The sequence below is a fragment of the Podarcis vaucheri genome, assembly GCF_965113315.1.
Source record: "Podarcis vaucheri genome assembly, chromosome: 1".
NCBI lineage: Eukaryota > Metazoa > Chordata > Lepidosauria > Squamata > Lacertidae > Podarcis > Podarcis vaucheri.
Window position 1 is genome coordinate 18375429 of NC_138759.1, and position 17586 is coordinate 18393014.

The 17586-nt window shown below is 42.9% G+C and overlaps 1 protein-coding gene across 7 annotated transcripts in view; it reads right to left on the reverse strand.

The window, feature by feature from the left end:
• Window positions 1-17586, reverse strand: part of EML1 (EMAP like 1) — a 140385-nt gene that overhangs the window by 42870 nt on the left and 79929 nt on the right. For all 7 annotated transcript variants that reach the window (XM_082217075.1, XM_082217077.1, XM_082217076.1 and 4 more), the window contains exons 2-3: window positions 7849-8031; window positions 6235-6367 (exon numbers count right to left, since the gene is read on the reverse strand). In XM_082217075.1, the coding sequence (XP_082073201.1) occupies window positions 6235-6367; window positions 7849-8031 (316 nt within the window). The remainder of the gene's footprint in view (window positions 1-6234; window positions 6368-7848; window positions 8032-17586) is intronic.

Here is a 17586-nt window from a genome sequence, read left to right on the forward strand (position 1 = left end):
ATCTCTTTGCAATTAACTCTGCAGTTTCATTTCCTGTTATAGACCACAGGTGGGTCAGCCAAGTGACCTCCTGTTGTCGTTGGCTACAATTTCCATCAACCCTGAACACTGGCCATGTTGGCTGGGGAAGATGGGAGTTGTAGTCCAAGAATGTCCGGGAAGCACCATGTTGGCTATCCCTGCAATAGACTATGGAACAAGGGACGGGACGCCCAAGTGCTTAAGAGCACAGAATAAACATTTCCTGCAAACAGCACACAAAAGAGAAAGAAGGAAACAGGCTTGTCTCATTACATACTTGCTCCCAGTGTAATTAAGCACGGTTGTGATTGCAAACTTTTATAACCTGTAAGGATAGCTTTGAATAAGAACTCAATACTTAAAAACTGTCGTGCACATAGAATGCATGAGCATGCCAAATATTGTAGGGTCCCCCCCACCCCCTGATGATTTAATGATGTTTTCTAGCCAAGTTACCTTTGCGCTGCCTAAGGTGACTAAATGAAAGCACCGCACCGATTCAAGCCGAGGTTAATAACACTTGCCTAGAGCCAACGATTTAAGAACGACAGGAAGTTTCATTATTACCCATGGGGCACTTCTCAACTCCCCACTCCTCTATTCAGATAAATTATTCAGAAGTGAAAACACAGTATATTATATCAGCTGTGATAAGAAGCGGCCTTGTACTCAGTCAGACCGTTGATCCGTTTACCTCACTATTATTTACTACTATATCAGCAGCAGTATACACAAGTACTATCAGCCACACTCCAGGGTTTTGGAACATTAACACTCCCAGACTGTTAGCGCACATTTGGGTTGCACATATCTGATTTTTCTGTGTGCTCTTTGGTGCGTGCCTGACCACACAAGTGCTTTCAGTTGAACTCTGCCTTAATGTTTCTCATCCACACAGGTAAGCTGCGCTTGATGGGATACATTTGCACTGTGTGCTGTTGTCCCTGCTTCTCAATTACAGTCATACCTTGTTACATTTGCTTCAGGTTAAATCTTTTCAGATTGCGTCCCGTGGTGACCTGGAAGTACTGGAAGGGTTACTTCCAGGTTTCGCTGCTCGCGCAGATGCGCAAAATGACGTCACGTGCATGCGCAGAAGCGATAAATCGCGGCCCACGCACACGCAGGTTGCGTTCTGCTCATGTTGTGAACAGGGCTCCGGAACGGATCCCGTTTGCAACCAGAGGTACCAGTGTATTGCTCTTCCGCCCTCCCTGAATTCCAGAAACCTGAGGTCCATTGTAGGCAAGCACACGGACCTGTGTACAGTGCTGTTTTTAATACAAGTTATATATATATATATATATATATATATATATATATATATATATATATATATATATGCAGGTTTTGGTGTCTTCGGGTGTCTTCCCGTGTAAGAGTCGGGGTGTCTGTGCGACGTTTCGACGAGGTCTCACTCGTCATCTTCAGGCTGGTGCTTTCGGCTTCTTGTTACTGGAACAGAGCAGAATCTGGTGTTTGAGTTCCTATAAATACTGTTGAGGGGTGTGGTGTATAGCCTCCAACGTTCTGGGCAGAGAGGAAGTTCCTAGATTAGTGTGCCTTTTCTTCTTTTGTTCCTTAATTACTTGAGGGATATCTTGAGTGATTTCATGAGTGATATTCTGAATACCACTGGGTGGGTCATTAAGTGTAGATTAGTTGCTAAAGCTTTCGTGTCTTGACCTCTTGAGCTTGTGAAGAGTTTTTCTGAGAAGATGGCTGTGCTGCATTTAGTTGTGCTCTGGCTTGGCTTCGTGTATAGGGGCAAGATATCCCTCAAGTAATTAAGGAACAAAAGAAGAAAAGGCACACTAATCTAGGAACTTCCTCTCTGCCCAGAACGTTGGAGGCTATACACCACACCCCTCAACAGTATTTATAGGAACTCAAACACCAGATTCTGCTCTGTTCCAGTAACAAGAAGCCGAAAGCACCAGCCTGAAGATGACGAGTGAGACCTCGTCGAAACGTCGCACAGACACCCCGACTCTTACACGGGAAGACACCCGAAGACACCAAAACCTGCATTCCTGTACCCGTGAAAATCTACGAAAGCAAATATATATATATATATATATATATATATATATATATATATATATATATATATATATGCAGGTTTTGGTGTCTTCGGGTGTCTTCCCGTGTAAGAGTCGGGGTGTCTGTGCGACGTTTCGACGAGGTCTCACTCGTCATCTTCAGGCTGGTGCTTTCGGCTTCTTGTTACTGGAACAGAGCAGAATCTGGTGTTTGAGTTCCTATAAATACTGTTGAGGGGTGTGGTGTATAGCCTCCAACGTTCTGGGCAGAGAGGAAGTTCCTAGATTAGTGTGCCTTTTCTTCTTTTGTTCCTTAATTACTTGAGGGATATCTTGGGTGATTTCATGAGTGATATTCTGAATACCACTGGGTGGGTCATTAAGTGTAGATTAGTTGCTAAAGCTTTCGTGTCTTGACCTCTTGAGCTTGTGAAGAGTTTTTCTGAGAAGATGGCTGTGCTGCATTTAGTTGTGCTCTGGCTTGGCTTCGTGTATAGGGGCGAGCTGTGGTTTTGTGCCTTGTGCCAGCCAGATCTGTGTAGGGATTGCAGGGGGGTGCAGCATCCGGAGGTGCCACTATAGTTTGGCTACTGGATGGAGTCTGTAATATGTCTGTGGAGAGGGTCTGGGTTTGGGTCTGGTGTGGTTGATTGGTGACAGCGTTCTGTGTGCCTCTGGTTCTGGTGTCGGTTTTTGTGGGGAGGGCATATTAGACATATTACAGACTCCATCCAGTAGCCAAACTATAGTGGCACCTCCGGATGCTGCACCCCCCTGCAATCCCTACACAGATCTGGCTGGCACAAGGCACAAAACCACAGCTCGCCCCTATACACGAAGCCAAGCCAGAGCACAACTAAATGCAGCACAGCCATCTTCTCAGAAAAACTCTTCACAAGCTCAAGAGGTCAAGACACGAAAGCTTTAGCAACTAATCTACACTTAATGACCCACCCAGTGGTATTCAGAATATCACTCATGAAATCACCCAAGATATCCCTCAAGTAATTAAGGAACAAAAGAAGAAAAGGCACACTAATCTAGGAACTTCCTCTCTGCCCAGAACGTTGGAGGCTATACACCACACCCCTCAACAGTATTTATAGGAACTCAAACACCAGATTCTGCTCTGTTCCAGTAACAAGAAGCCGAAAGCACCAGCCTGAAGATGACGAGTGAGACCTCGTCGAAACGTCGCACAGACACCCCGACTCTTACACGGGAAGACACCCGAAGACACCAAAACCTGCATTCCTGTACCCGTGAAAATCTACGAAAGCATATATATATATATATACACACACACACACACACACACACACACACACACACACACATAAATTATATATATATAAAATATATATAAAAAACACACATATGTGCCAGACTTGTACAAAACAGCTGATTTAAAAGCATAAGTAGTGTGTGCCAGGGCCAACACTAGCCAACCAAGGAGCACCTTGCCAGCAGAAGGAGGGGGTGCGGTGACAGATGGCACTCAGCAAAATGTCACCACATATGAAAAAAGAAGACGCTTGCCACACAATGTGCTTCAATTGAGTAGCATGCAAGTTTATGATGTACTCCCCCCCCTTTACCACATTAAATTGGGGGGGGGGAGAAGAGCAGGTTGCCACTTGGATGAGGACAACATTGTGTGGGAAATGCAAAAAAAAAAAGCACATATGCACAAATACGCTTTAAACTGCTGTGTGAACATCACCTTAGCCAGAAGTATTTCCCAGGGAAAAAGTGAACCTGGAACCTTTTGTATTTAAAGCAAGGTACTCTACCACTGAGCTCATCTCCGAATCTTGTGATAGACAAGATTGAAAACATGGAAGTATTCTCAATGTTACAATCTATAGCAAAGCTTCAACTGTGGAGGACTTTGCACAAGGAGTTTGGCTGTCTTAATTCTGGAGGACCATGTAATATATTACAAATTAACAGGCACAGAGCATTTACCCTTGGTGTGCCCTATAAATGTGCAAAGTGGATGCATTTGTTTATTTCACCATCTGTACAAGCTGCAGGGAGTTGCTGTTAGCTTTGGCTCTGCACCCCATGGCTGAATCTGCAGTCTCTGAAGCTTCCCTAACTCTTAAAGAGGTTTTAGGGGGAAATGACATTTGTTGTTGCTCAGAGGGTCAGAGCAAGGTGAACATACTCTTCCTTCCAATCTTTGTTTTTAAGATACAAAAAGGCTATTTATGGATGTAGATATTTATAGGAATTTGTCCAGGTTAGTGTCAATAATTCTGTTTTACTATTACCATTTGAAGCTATTTCCTATCCCACTGTGCACACACAAAATATTATGAATAGTGTATTGGCTAACACACAACTTCATACATAAAACTGAAGTTAAAAATAAGTTGTTGTTTTCTGAAATGCATGTTTTGCTGGATCTGTCTTTGTATATTCTACTATCATTCCTCTAAACCATGGGTAGGCAAACTAAGGCCCGGGGGCCGGATCCAGCCCAACTGCCTTCTAAATCCAGCCCGTGGACGGTCCAGGAATCAGCGTGTTTTTACATGAGTAGAATGTGCCCTTTTATTTAAAATGCATCTCTGGGTTATTTGTGGGGCATAGGGATTCATTCATTCCCCCCCAAAAAATATAGTCCGGCCCCCCACAAGGTCTGAGGGACAGTGGACCGGCCCCCTGCTGAAAAAGTTTGCTGACTCCTGCTCTAAACCAACCTTTCTTAACTGGTGGTGTCCTTCCTGGCTGGGGCTGATGAGAAGGCACCATTTTACAGCCTACTGTAAACAAAAGTTCTTAGCATAAACTTATATCTGCCTCTTTGACAAAGTGTTCTGAGCCTCAGAAAAAAAATGTACCAGACAAGTGATGATGACAAGGTTACAGAGAGACTCACTCCTAATGGATTCAGGTGAATTTGAAAGTATAAGCATTGCCTGCGCCTGCATTAGTTACCAAAATTATTTCATCATTTGTGGAGTATCAATGCTCACGTGGACTTTGCAACATGTTCTATCATAGTATGGCAGGTGCACGATGACTACGCTGATGAGTTCTCAATCTGACTTCGTTGCCCATGGTAAGTTAGACTGGATGGGAGGGTCCAGTGTGTTAACACTTCTTCTGCTTTTACAGACACAACATGCCTCATGAATCTGCCTCCCATTTCCTGCCATATTAGAGAAGGAAGCACCAACATGCATATGCATGTTCCTTTGTGCTGGCAAGAAACTTGAATCCTGTGGGGAATCACACACACCCGTTTTACACCAGGGCAATTGTTACAGCACGCTGCAGGCTCACTTTCTGGTTAGTATACCATCTCTGTGCTGTACAGACCCTAAACTCTCCCCCCACCACAGAGAATCCTTCATCTATGAATATCTTACTGTCATCCCAAAAGAAGCCCTGCTCAAAACACGACCACATTGCCAAGTGGCTTGGCACAAGAACCAAAGAACATTACAGTCACTTGCCACTCAAAGAAATCATTCGTTATTTAAATATATATATATATTTCCAGATTAAAATATTAGGCAGAGGCTAGTCAAGCAATGTGGCAATTTAGCATAAGTGCTTTTAGAAGATATGACTGAAAATTGTAAAAGCATCTTTAAAAAGTACCCTTACACATGTGAACAGTGGGAAGAAAGGGTTGGGATTTTGATCTCACTATGCTTTCGAGGGATTTCGCTGACTGCCTGTCATGGATGAAAATAAGCAAACTTCAGAAAATGAAAGTAATGGAAGAACAGGAACCGTAATTTTATACAATTTGGCAACAGAAAGAAAACTACTGGAGGAGCTACCTATCAAGCATATTTGCTACTCTTGTTGGTTCGGTAAAGAAACAAAGGCACTCATTTTCAGAATAGATTACAAAATCCCTAAGTAGACATTTCCTGCTCTTAACCACAAATTACAGAGGAAAGAAAATAACAGCCTAATTATGCGCTCCTTTAGAATTCTTGCAACAACATTAATCCTGATTAATTAATCTAGCATGAATAAAGTTGAAGATATTTCTACAAGGTTTCCAATTGTAATTTGGCTTAATTATCTAGAAATTTATCTCGAAAGTTTCACCCAGAGAGCAAAAAAATACTCAGAGGAGCAGTTTTAGATGCTGAAGGCAGGCAGGCAGTAATATATATACACCAGATAGATAGATATTGAATACCTTTTTGCTGCTGGTGACACAATTTCTTTTCTGGTTCCTGATGGAGAAGGTAGAGAGCCACTGGATTTCTTTGGTAGAACAGTTCCATTATTAACAGTAGTCTTTAAAGGCAGTGTTTGTACAAGGGGTCTTGCTGTTAAAAAAAGAAAAAGAGATGATCAAATAGAGGATTACAAGTATACAGTCTGTCTGATGAAAAAAATAAAGGGTTTGCAAATGTTTCTGTGTTTCTTCATAGCTGAGTCAGACCACTGGTTTATTGAGCCTGGTACTGTCTACAGACTGACAGCAGCTCTCAAGGGTTTCAGCCAAGACGTTTCTCCCAGTCCTGCCTGCTGACTGAACCTTAGACCCTATGCATGCAAAGCAGAACCTTTACCCTTGGGCTATGACACTTCCCCCGCATTATGAGAAATAAGGATTATTTCAGTCTACAATCAGGGTGCAAGTCAGTAGCCTTAGAAATTGCTTCCTAAATTTTAAACTGCAATCCTATGTGCTCTGTGCACAGAAAGCAGGAAGTGGGTCTTCAATGGGGGCTGCACAGGAGACCTCAGCTCTAGAAGGTGGCATAGCATGGTTTGCCAGATTCCGGGGCAGGCAGGTGCACATGTGCGCCAGGGCGGGTGGGGAGCAGAGGGTGACAAAGCTCGCCACACCAGCCCAACCCTCACTGCTGCCAGAGCACCACCCTGATTGGAACCAAGCGGGGCTGTACTGTGCCATCTGTCTGCCCTAGCAGGGTGAAGCCCAGCTTGTCAATGCGGTCCTTGGATCATCCCAGCTTCATAAAGTGGTTCAGGGCTGACAGGATGGCATGAGAAGGACGCAGCAGCCATGCCCCCTTCAGTCCCAGCCTCATCAATGAGATCAGCTCATTTATCAAGCAACTGCCCAACTTTTCCTACTGAAAATCTCTGGGGCACTAGCCTGGGCAGTATGTATGGAGACAACAAGACACCCCTTTCAGCCTCGTTGATGTGGTCCAAAGGAAAGCAGAGCAAGACATCTGCTTAGCGGCAAAAGTTGCCAGAAGGAGGTGTACAAGATTTGTGTAAGGTTTACTCCTTAGTTGTTTCTTCTCCCAAAGATGTCCCTCAGAAAGTAATAAGGAACAGAGTTTACCTAATAAAAAATTGTTAAATGAACTGTCATTCATAGATCTGATTCATCCAGAAAATGATTCATTTTTCAAAGCATGTACAAGGATATACACTAGATTACCAGTATTTCATGTCTCACCTTCTGAGACATCAGAAAAGAAGAAAAATGATGTGGTCAACCTTCAGGAGTGTTGCAGCCACAAATACATAGGTCTTTCCATATATGGAATGCTGAACAAGCTTTCTTCATATACTATGCAGGACACTGTCGGGTACCTTAGGAAAAGGAACACTTTCCTAGCCAGAGCATGCTTCAGATAGACTAAACACTTCAAAATCAAACTGCAAGTTTGATCAACTGTATACCAGGAAAAGAAGTTGAGACCACAAACTTCTGTCAGATAATTCCAAGGATTCAATATACTTGACTGGTCCGAAAAATATCAAAATTATTGCAACATTTGCTCAGGTCTAAGGAATGAATTTAAGAGGGAGTGTTTGAAATCGATACCTTTGGTAGGTCCTTTCTTGTTCTGCATGGCCTGTTGCTCCTCAGTAATGTTCAAGCGCCTAACAACATCTGCCAGAGCAGACTTGAGCAACTGGATGTCATCTTCCTGCATTTGAACACGTTGCTCCAGTGAAGCAATGCGGTCTGTCACCTCCATGCTGCTAGCGGCAGAGGCACTGTCATCTAAAAAGAGTATTTTAGAAAGATATGGTTTTATTTTGGAAATTTGTCATGAGGTATAAGGAAACATCATCACCTGAGAACTTTTACTAACCATACAAACTATTTCCCCACTATTATCAATGTTAGGATTCAATTGCAGCAGGTTGTTAGAAGCCAAGCTAAATTTTAGATCTTAAAAACCTACAAAATCAACCTTTAGAGTTTTGTTTACTATATCGTACTTTGCTATGCAGAACTTTCATTTTCAAAGCAGAACTAGATTGTAACAAAGAAGTCAATCCAGCATCACTTCTCTTTCTTTTAAGGTGTAAAAGCAGGAAATCTACAGCATAATGTGAAATGACAAAATGAAATGAAAGACTTTACAGCAAGGTATTTTTCACCTTGGTCAAAAGTCAACACAGTACATGTTCAAGAGCCCAATACAAATGCAAACAAAACATTAAAACATGGCTATTTTTATATAGGAACAGTTATAGTAAGATTATGGAGCAACCTTACCGACCACCAGTTAGTCATCAGGGTTTGATACTAAAACAGGCCCCAATGATTGAAATGTGAAGTAAAAGAAAATTCCTCAACCAAATCTAATTGCATTTAGAAACAGCCATGGGGCTCAGCAGCAGATCATTTTGCAATATAGCTGTATGAGGTATTAATCCCAAAATTAAGATTTAACAGGCACTTTGGCATTCATATAAGATTCCACAGACATGAAGCATGCCTTGAAGAGACATAAGGCCTACGCTGATCTAATAAGCTTGTACTTTAACTCAGCTGGAAGTAACAAGAATTAGCATACTGGACAGACAACCCCGTCACAGACTGGATGTAAAACATCATAAAACAAACTCAACTTAGCAAGCATCCTTCTAAATTCAATATGACTTTACATAGTTCCAGTCAATGAGTTTGACTGGAATTTGCCCCCCCCCCACTTCAGCAATTCCATCAACAGTTCCATCATGTGCAACAGCTATGCCAGTGTTTCCCAACCGGTGTTCCGCGGCACACTAGTGTGCCGTGAGACACCGGCTGGTGTGCCGTGGGAGGGAGGCGGGCGAGTCGGGCGGCGAGAGGCGGCGGCGGCGAGGATCCGCGTCGAGCCGGGGGCGGCTCCGCGGTGGTGGTGCCGAGCGGCGGGGCAGTGCGCGCAAAAGGGAGGAGCGCGAGACAGCGGAGGAGGAGGAGGCCGGCATGTCCGGGCAGCAGCAGCAACAGCAGCAGCAGCAACTCCCGGCGACGGCTCCTCCTCCGCCCGCTATCGCCGCCACCACCACAACAGCCGCCGCCGCCTCAGCTGCCGCCGTCCCTCAGTCCCTCGCTCTGCTGCCTCCTCCCACCCCGGCAAGGGGAAGGGAAAAAACGTTCACTTTTGTGCGTCCCTCCCGGCGTGACGCTGCGCGCTGACGTCACGGGGCGGGGCTTTAATGGTGGTGTGCCGCGAGATTTTTTTCCGGTAAACAGGTGTGCCGTTGCCCAAAAACGTTTGGGAAACACTGAGCTATGCAGCCAGTGATTCTAGCCCTCTGCACTTGACTCTTCCTAATGCATCTTTCACAGCCTTCTGCTTGTCCACAGCAAGAATACAGACACAAGCATGGGTTAGATTCAAAACTTACTTCGAAATGAAATACATCAGTATTGTCAATTTAGCCCCCTTCCCTAATTCCTTGATACCAACACCCTCTGCAAAAATGGCTGGGGTAAAAGACAACAAGGGAGGCGGACGGTACTTTGTGCTAGGTCAACCCTTTATACTAAATATTTGGGTGGGCGTGAAGCTCACATACACCCAACATTTTTCATTCCCAGAACAGAAGCTGTGCCAGCATGAAGTTAAGCTGTGGTGGTGGCTCAGCAGACATATAACTTTTTTAAGGGCGGCGCGGCGCAAATGCAGGTCTACAATGAGAAATAAATTTATTATAAGAACTGAAGCCAGACATCAGCTACTGAAAACAATGAGACAGCAATACAGGTTATGTCTGAGTCCTGTCCAATACATTTTAATGTTATCCCTTCCCCTCCCTTCTGTTCTTGTACTTATCGTCGTAAGTTTCACCTTTGTGCATCGTTCCTCCTAGATTTGCATGCATTAGGAATCCTCCCCCGAAGAACTATACTTCGGGAGCGTCTCCACCCCCATCGTTCAGCCCAGACACTGAGGTCCAGCGCCGAGGGCCTTTTGGCGGTTCCCTCGCTGCGAGAAGCAAAGCTACAGGGAACCATGCAGAGGGCTTTCTTGGTAGTGGCACCTGCCCCGTGGAACGCCCTCCAATCAGATGTCAAGGAAATAAACAACTATCTTACTTTTAAAAGACATCTGAAGGCAGATTTTTTTTGAATGTTTAATTCTGTATTGTGTTTTTAATATTCGGTTGAAAGCTGTCCAGAGTTGCAGGGGAAACCCAGCCAGATGGGCAGGGTTTTATTTATTTATTTTATTATTATTATTATTATTATTATTATTATTATTATTATTATTATTCTGCAGAGACCTTTGAGGGAACTATGTCTCCAATGAGCCGCCAACCCACTTTTTGCACACACCACTCCAGGAAAAGAGGGTTGTTTTGGGGATCAGATAGGGCATTTGGGTAGGGAAGCATCCTCTGATCATAATCCAAAATGGGGGGGGGGGATTAATGGGTCTTAGAGTTAACCTCTCCTTTGGAGGAAAGCTTTTAAGAGCCCCAGAAAACAATTTCCAAGCAAAGTTGGGAGGAATTCAACGGCACGTATGTCTAGGACTGAAGCCTGAACGATAAGAGTCATATGATGTATGTATGTAAATTGCCTTGGTAGGCAATTCACAAGTTAGTAAACAATATATAATATAGCAAGAAATATTCTTCAAATAACATTTGAGAATGACACATGTTTATTTAAAAATCCACTAGAGAGGTGTGCCAGTTATCTCTGGGTACACCATATAAGCTGTCAATAGCTGTAGAATGTCTTCATTAAAAAAAAAAAAGTTTTTCAATTTAAATACTGCCTATACAATTTTTTTTAAAAATAGTATTTCCTGGCTTTTGTTTCACAGACATAAAGCACATGCTCTTAACATTTAGCTCATCACTGAGGACCATATGTTCCCAAAAGAGTGTTCTGTATAAATGGGAATGCTCATCACGCTGCTCCTTTTCTTTCCCTGCTAATTAATCCATGATCTCACTGGAAAGATTCCACATGACTCTCTCCAGGACAATACAGGGCGATTAATCCATCCCCACAGTACCTTCCAATTTTAAGCCATCTTGTCGCTGAACTGAGCAGGGCATGAAGATGTATCAGAAATGTGATAACTAACAAAGGCTGCGCTCTCAACAAGCAGGCCCAGCTTATATATACAGTGGTGCCCCGCAAGACGAAAAGAATTCGTTCCGCGAGTCTTTTCGTCTTGCAATGTTTTTCATCTTGTGAAGCACAGTCCGTCGCAACTGCGCCTCTTCAAGCGGCTTTAAAAAAAAAAGCGCAAGACGTTTTCGTCTTGCGAAGCAAGCCCATAGGGAAATTCGTCTAGCGAAGCAACGCAAAAACAGAAAACCCTTTCGTCTAGCGAGTTTTTCGTCTTGCGAGGCATTCGTCTTGCGGGGCACCACTGTAATGGAGATAAAATCAAGGCTTTCCAAGAAAGGTAGTTTAGAAGAAATATCTTCCACTGCTATTTGAGCAGGCAGATAAATTTTAAGAACACAAGAGCGAGAAAACTTTTTGAGCAGCCATCGGGAAACTAATATCCGCAGTAGCTAAACCTGCGGAATATTTACAGTATTCCAAGATGCCTCATTTCAAAGAGGGGTCTCATGGCTACACAGGCTCAAGAACAGGTAGAGAGAGGAGACTGAACTATGGCATCTGTGGGAACTTGGGCTTCTTTTTGTAGGAAACTCAGCATCATCCTACAACTCAAGGGTTATGGAACATTTGGCATTGATGAGAGTTGGAGTCTACCAACATCTGGAAGGCAATAGGTTCCCCACTGCTGATACCACTACTCACTGTGGTATCTGAAGCCAACAGTTATCACTGAAAGTAGGCACAATGGACAAAATGGTTCTCTAAACAAGGGTGCCTGGTGTTTTTCTGTAGGGGAGATCTCCCCTAATATTGTCTGCAGCCCCTGTTTTTAAGCGCTCATGAAATGCACTCATCTGGGTCTTTAGTGTTGCAGCTGCAGCTTTCTGGAATCAGTTAGCAGGCAGATATGTTTTAACCGCCCATTTCACATCAGTGACTTCTACTCACGGGGGAAGGGAAATCCAGTGTTACTATCCAGATACTAGAGAGAAGGGAGTTTACATTTAGGGCTGACATTTTCAGCTGTAGTCCTATGTATCTCATAATGCTTAGTTTCACCCAAAGTTCACACTGCTGCCATTTGGCTAGTGTTACTCATGTACACATTAAGAAGGCCTTTAAAAGGGAATAATACCTTTGGACCCTCACTATTCAGACTACATTACATCCACCCTCTTCCATCTGCACTGGCTTCATGTTTAGGTCCAGGCCTTTTCAAGGCACTATGAAACCTTAAATGGCTTAGGACCTGGGCACTTGAAGGACCACCTCCTCTTATATGAACCAGCCCAACAGTTGTGGAAATCAGCAGAAGCCCTGCTGGGTGTTCTGCTGCCAAGACAGACCCACTAGGCATTGTCATGAGACATATGAGGGTTTTTTTATGGCAGCACCCAAGCTAGAGAGGTTTCTCCCAAGGAAAGATCAACTAACACTGTCTTTGATGGTTTTAGATGGGCAGCAAATGTCTTTTTATCCCACCAAACCTTTAACACCTTTTAAATTGTTTGTTAAAAGACCTCATTGAAATGCAGGCTTAATGTATTATTTTTAATTGCTGGTCTTGGTTTTTGTCATATTGAGATACACATTTAATGCTGTAAGCCACCTTGGGAGCCAAAGAATCCCATTGTTTAGGAAAGTATTTCAGTGTTCGGAGGACTACAAAGAAGTTAGGAGTACAAATACACACACACACACACACACACACACACACACACACAATTTTAGTTACGATTTTAGTTACTTCCGCTTGCAAAAATATAGTTCTGAATAGACACTGCTGTTTATTCCTCTGAAAAGCAAAGCAATAGATACACATGCACACACCTTTGTGCATAAGCCAACATCAAACTTAAGATATATCACCTGGCCCACTGTTTCCCAAACATTTCAAAATCAGATGCCCCAACTCTCAACTTAGAAATTGAATGCAGCATCTAAAACTCCTATGCTAATTTTTCCCCCCCCCACCACCCCAGAAGCTTCTACACATCCTGGTGCCGCATAATTTGTCACCTACTCCTCCATCTCAGTAACCCCAAGGTGGCACAACTTGCATTTTGGGGAACCTTAAGCCCTGGCTCTTGAAAGGCCTACTCCCAATAAGACATGCAAGGTAGTTTATACCTTTCCTGAGAGTGTCCCATGCCACACTCTTAAGAAATACCGACTACATCAAAATAGAACTACAAAACCCTATTAAATTTAAATCTATAGAGAGGGTGAACTGTGGAGCTTGTATGATTTTTATGTAAACTATTTAAAAGGGAAGAGGGCAGAAGCATGGCATACTTAATTAAAAAGTAACAAATATATTACCGGCATAATGAAGTACAATTACTATTTAAAGAGTCCCTTGAATAGCAGCCAAAAGTATGATTTCCTAGTGAAGATCCAATGGTTTAATTTAGAATTCTGAATGTTGCTTTATTCATAACTAAAATGCTTATCTTTTTCCTACTAGTTTTCTTAGGGAAGGATAGCTTAAGTATTAAATTCCCACACATGTTGATGCATGATATTAGCCTACAGCACTCAAAAGCATGTTTGTTCTTAAAAACCTACAGTGAACTCTAAATGCAATGTAATCCGCATGTAGGAATGAGTTAGAGTAGTAGTAGCATTCCTTCATTACATACATTTCTTCTGCAGTATTTAACAGACATGAAAGAATTTCACTAGTTGTGGGGGGCTTGTTTCCTGCACTCCCCTACATTTAATTATTTGTATGTCATCAAATATTGGGGTTTTCTGTATAAGGGTTTTAGTTAACTATACAAAATATACTCACAAGTGAAAATACACTCACACATGTATATAAATACACAAAATGTTGTCAAGAGTTTGAGGGTGCCAGATCCCTCTAAATCTCTGGTTCCAGTACGTGTTAAAGGCTATTTAAGCCAGGCTACTTCCGTGTGTTCAGACGATCACCTACCTGATGGGCCATTAAGGAAAGGGGGCTCTGTGAGAGATTTCAAATGTTTGGGGCTCCTTCAATGTAGAGTTAGTTAGAAGACAAACGAAGAGCTGGGAGTTAAGGGAGTAAGAAGCTGGATGCAAAAAGCAGCAAGCTGGAAAGCCAGAGAGTCTAATTTCTGTTTGATTTCTGATTGAATCCAAGGCTGCAGCCAATGCCAGAATTAGGGCAATGCAGGCGGTTTCCCTGCACAGGGCGACAAGCCCATGGAGTCCAAAATAGAAGGCAAGAAGGAGGAGGAGAGCTTGAAAATAAGAAAGGAGGGGCCAGATTTTGTCCTTGCTCAGGGCAACATATTATCAAAGTCTCTCTCTCTCTATGTAAATACAGTGGTGCCTCGCAAGACGAAAATAATCCGTTCCGTGAGTCTCTTCGCCTAGCGGTTTTTTCGTCTTGCGAAGCAACCCTATTAACGGCTTAGCGCTATTAGCGGTTTAGCGGCTATTAAAGGCTTAGCGGCTAAAAGGCTATTAGCGGCTTAGAAAAAGGGGGGAAGTGAAAAAAATCGCAAGACTCGCAAGACGTTTTTGTCTTGCGAAGCAAGCCCATAGGGAAATTCGTCTTGTGAAGTGCATCGAAAAATGGAAAACCCTTTCGTCTAGCGGGTTTTTCGTCTTGCGAGGCATTCGTCTTGCGGGGCACCACTGTATATATATTGCATATATGTGTAAATAAACCATGTATATTAAGGATACCACGGTCTCCGCTGTGCCTCATTTCCAAAAGGAAACACAGGGCCTGGGGAAGTCTGGGGAAGTGCCTGGAATCTTGTACAGCTTGGAGATTAGGGTGCCATGCAGCAATATTATCACATGTGATATAGCCAGACTTAAGCATCTTTCTATGAGTTTCAAGAGAAGAGTTAAGCACCTGCTTTTAGCACACACACACCCGCCACCCCATATAAGCAACAAGTCTATTAAAGTACTTTACTTTGGTTTAATCGTGTATGTGGAATTCTGTTCTTAAGACCAAACCAGACAAAACGCTAAATGCATCACTTGGAAGTTCCACCTTTTTTTTTGCTTTTGTTTTTCATACTTAATAGCAGCCTTGGGAGGACATGATTTTTATCAGGGTTGTGGTGTACAGGGTTGGTTTGGTTCTCCCTGTCCTCTTCCACCACAACACTGAAGAATTCCTCAGACTTCAGTGGGGGAGAAAGAGGTCAATATTTTCACTATGATCCCATATCCTGTAACTGCTACTAACTGTAAAAAAAAAAAAAAACATTCGCAAACAACCAAATATGCAAATTCAAGTGATGCATTTAGCATTGCCTCTAGTTTGGCCCTAAAATGTAAATATTTAGAGAGAATATGCTGTTTGTGATTCCTACTAAGGAAATCTTTCCATATAAAAACAAAAGAAACCTGGCAATGCCTGACAACAATCTAGCAGGCAATGATAATAGACATTTCTTGTGTTTGGTCAGCTTGGGCAGTAGACCTCCCCTCCCATATCAAAACCAACATTTGCTGAAAAAGCTGAATTACAAGTTTTTTTGGTAGCCAACAATAAAGACACGTCTTCCACTCCACTTTATATGCCGAGAGAAGCTTCTGGATCCCCACTGCGCTAAATAATTCAGCAACACTGGCAGTTAACTGAATATATACTATGCAGTATATAATAATTTTAAGTTATACTAGCTTTAGGAAACGTCTCCAAGCCAAAGTCCAAAATGATCTAAATATCTAATCTTTCACAAGACAAACTGACTTTTTTAAACACACACACACTTGCCTATGTGGAACCTGATAGTCGATGATTGATGGTTACTTTAAAGAAAAAGCTGTTAGGGCTACATTCAGTTAAACTGTTGTGCTAGGAGAAGCCATCACGACAACTCCCAGTAGCACAAGGGGACTTCCCCTTCTCCCCAAATCTCCTCTGGAGGATAGGGAGAACCCCCCAAAACAGCGGGCAGGGGCAGAAGAGGGACGATTGTTCTGTTGGGTCAAGCAGAAATGCTTGCGCTGACACTACCATCTTCTTAGTGCTACGCTGAATACAACCCTTAGGCTATATAACATTCATGTTTTGGAAAAGGGATAGGAATGTCAACAGAAAAATGCAAAATTTTACCAATGTATTTGCCTGGTGTGATGTCAGAATGTCTCCCACAGGCCTGGTACCGGAAGTGACCAAAACTTTTCCAATAGTTTAAATGTGCCTCTGCGTGGTTTCTATTTTGAAACAAGAGTCAGGTCTTGTCTTTCATGACCCCATTCTGCATATACCTGGCATGTTCCCAGGCCACACTTCTTGCTTCCATATGGGGCATCTTCATATGAGGATTTTGCCTTATCAAATAAACGATGTGTTCAGCCATTCATTGTGGACTGTCAAGGACTATGGAGCTTAAACAAGATACCTCTTGGTTAGAGGCTGTTCTAATTAAGTGAGGCTGTGCACTCAAACCTGAGATCTCTTCCAGTACAGAAAGAGTCTACAGAAAATGTGCAACATCAGCCCCTGTGCCTGGCAAGCAGACCAAGAGCTCTTGGATTGAGAAGATCTCCTATATTAGGAGTGTGGATTTCTGCCCTTACTTGTTCATCAGAGGAATGCTAGCTGACCTTCAGACTCCAGATGTTTCCAGTTTTCTGCTGCTTCCAGCTTCTCCACAGGCTCCAGGTCTAGATTCAAGTATCTCCAGCCTAGTCCTGACAAGAGTCATTCCAGAAAAAAAAGCCTTCAAGTACTTGCTACCGTTGCTTGCTACCGTATCCGTTTTCCAGAGTTGCATTTATTTTGGAGCGTTTGGAAAACTTGGGTTTCCTGGACCCTCTTTAGTATTTAATCAATGTTCCACTGTCACATGTACTGCAGTTATACATTTGACTCTGGTAACTTCTGAATCTGTTGCATGTGGCATTGCTGGTCAGTGATTGTATTCATCTCCTCTGGTTAAGAACATATTTCTTTACCATTTGCTATGTAAAGAATACATGGATTGACTCCAGGTGAAGGGCAGAAAATCTAGCACATAAATGTTTTAAGAAGTAACTAAATATAGGTCATTACAAAAAATGGTGTAATGCTCCTCTGTGCTCACGTTCTTCATTTTCACGGCTTGACTACAGCAACAACCAACTTATCTTCACTTCTCTCTCCAGTTTTCCTCTTTCCCATGTATAGCTCTGCATTGTTTATGCACGCCAACACACAAGAGTGCTTCCAGATGGGTGTTTACTGTGGGATCAGTGCTCCTCACGCTAGTTTTTCACAGTGTTCATACAATGTTGTTGGCATCAAAATGC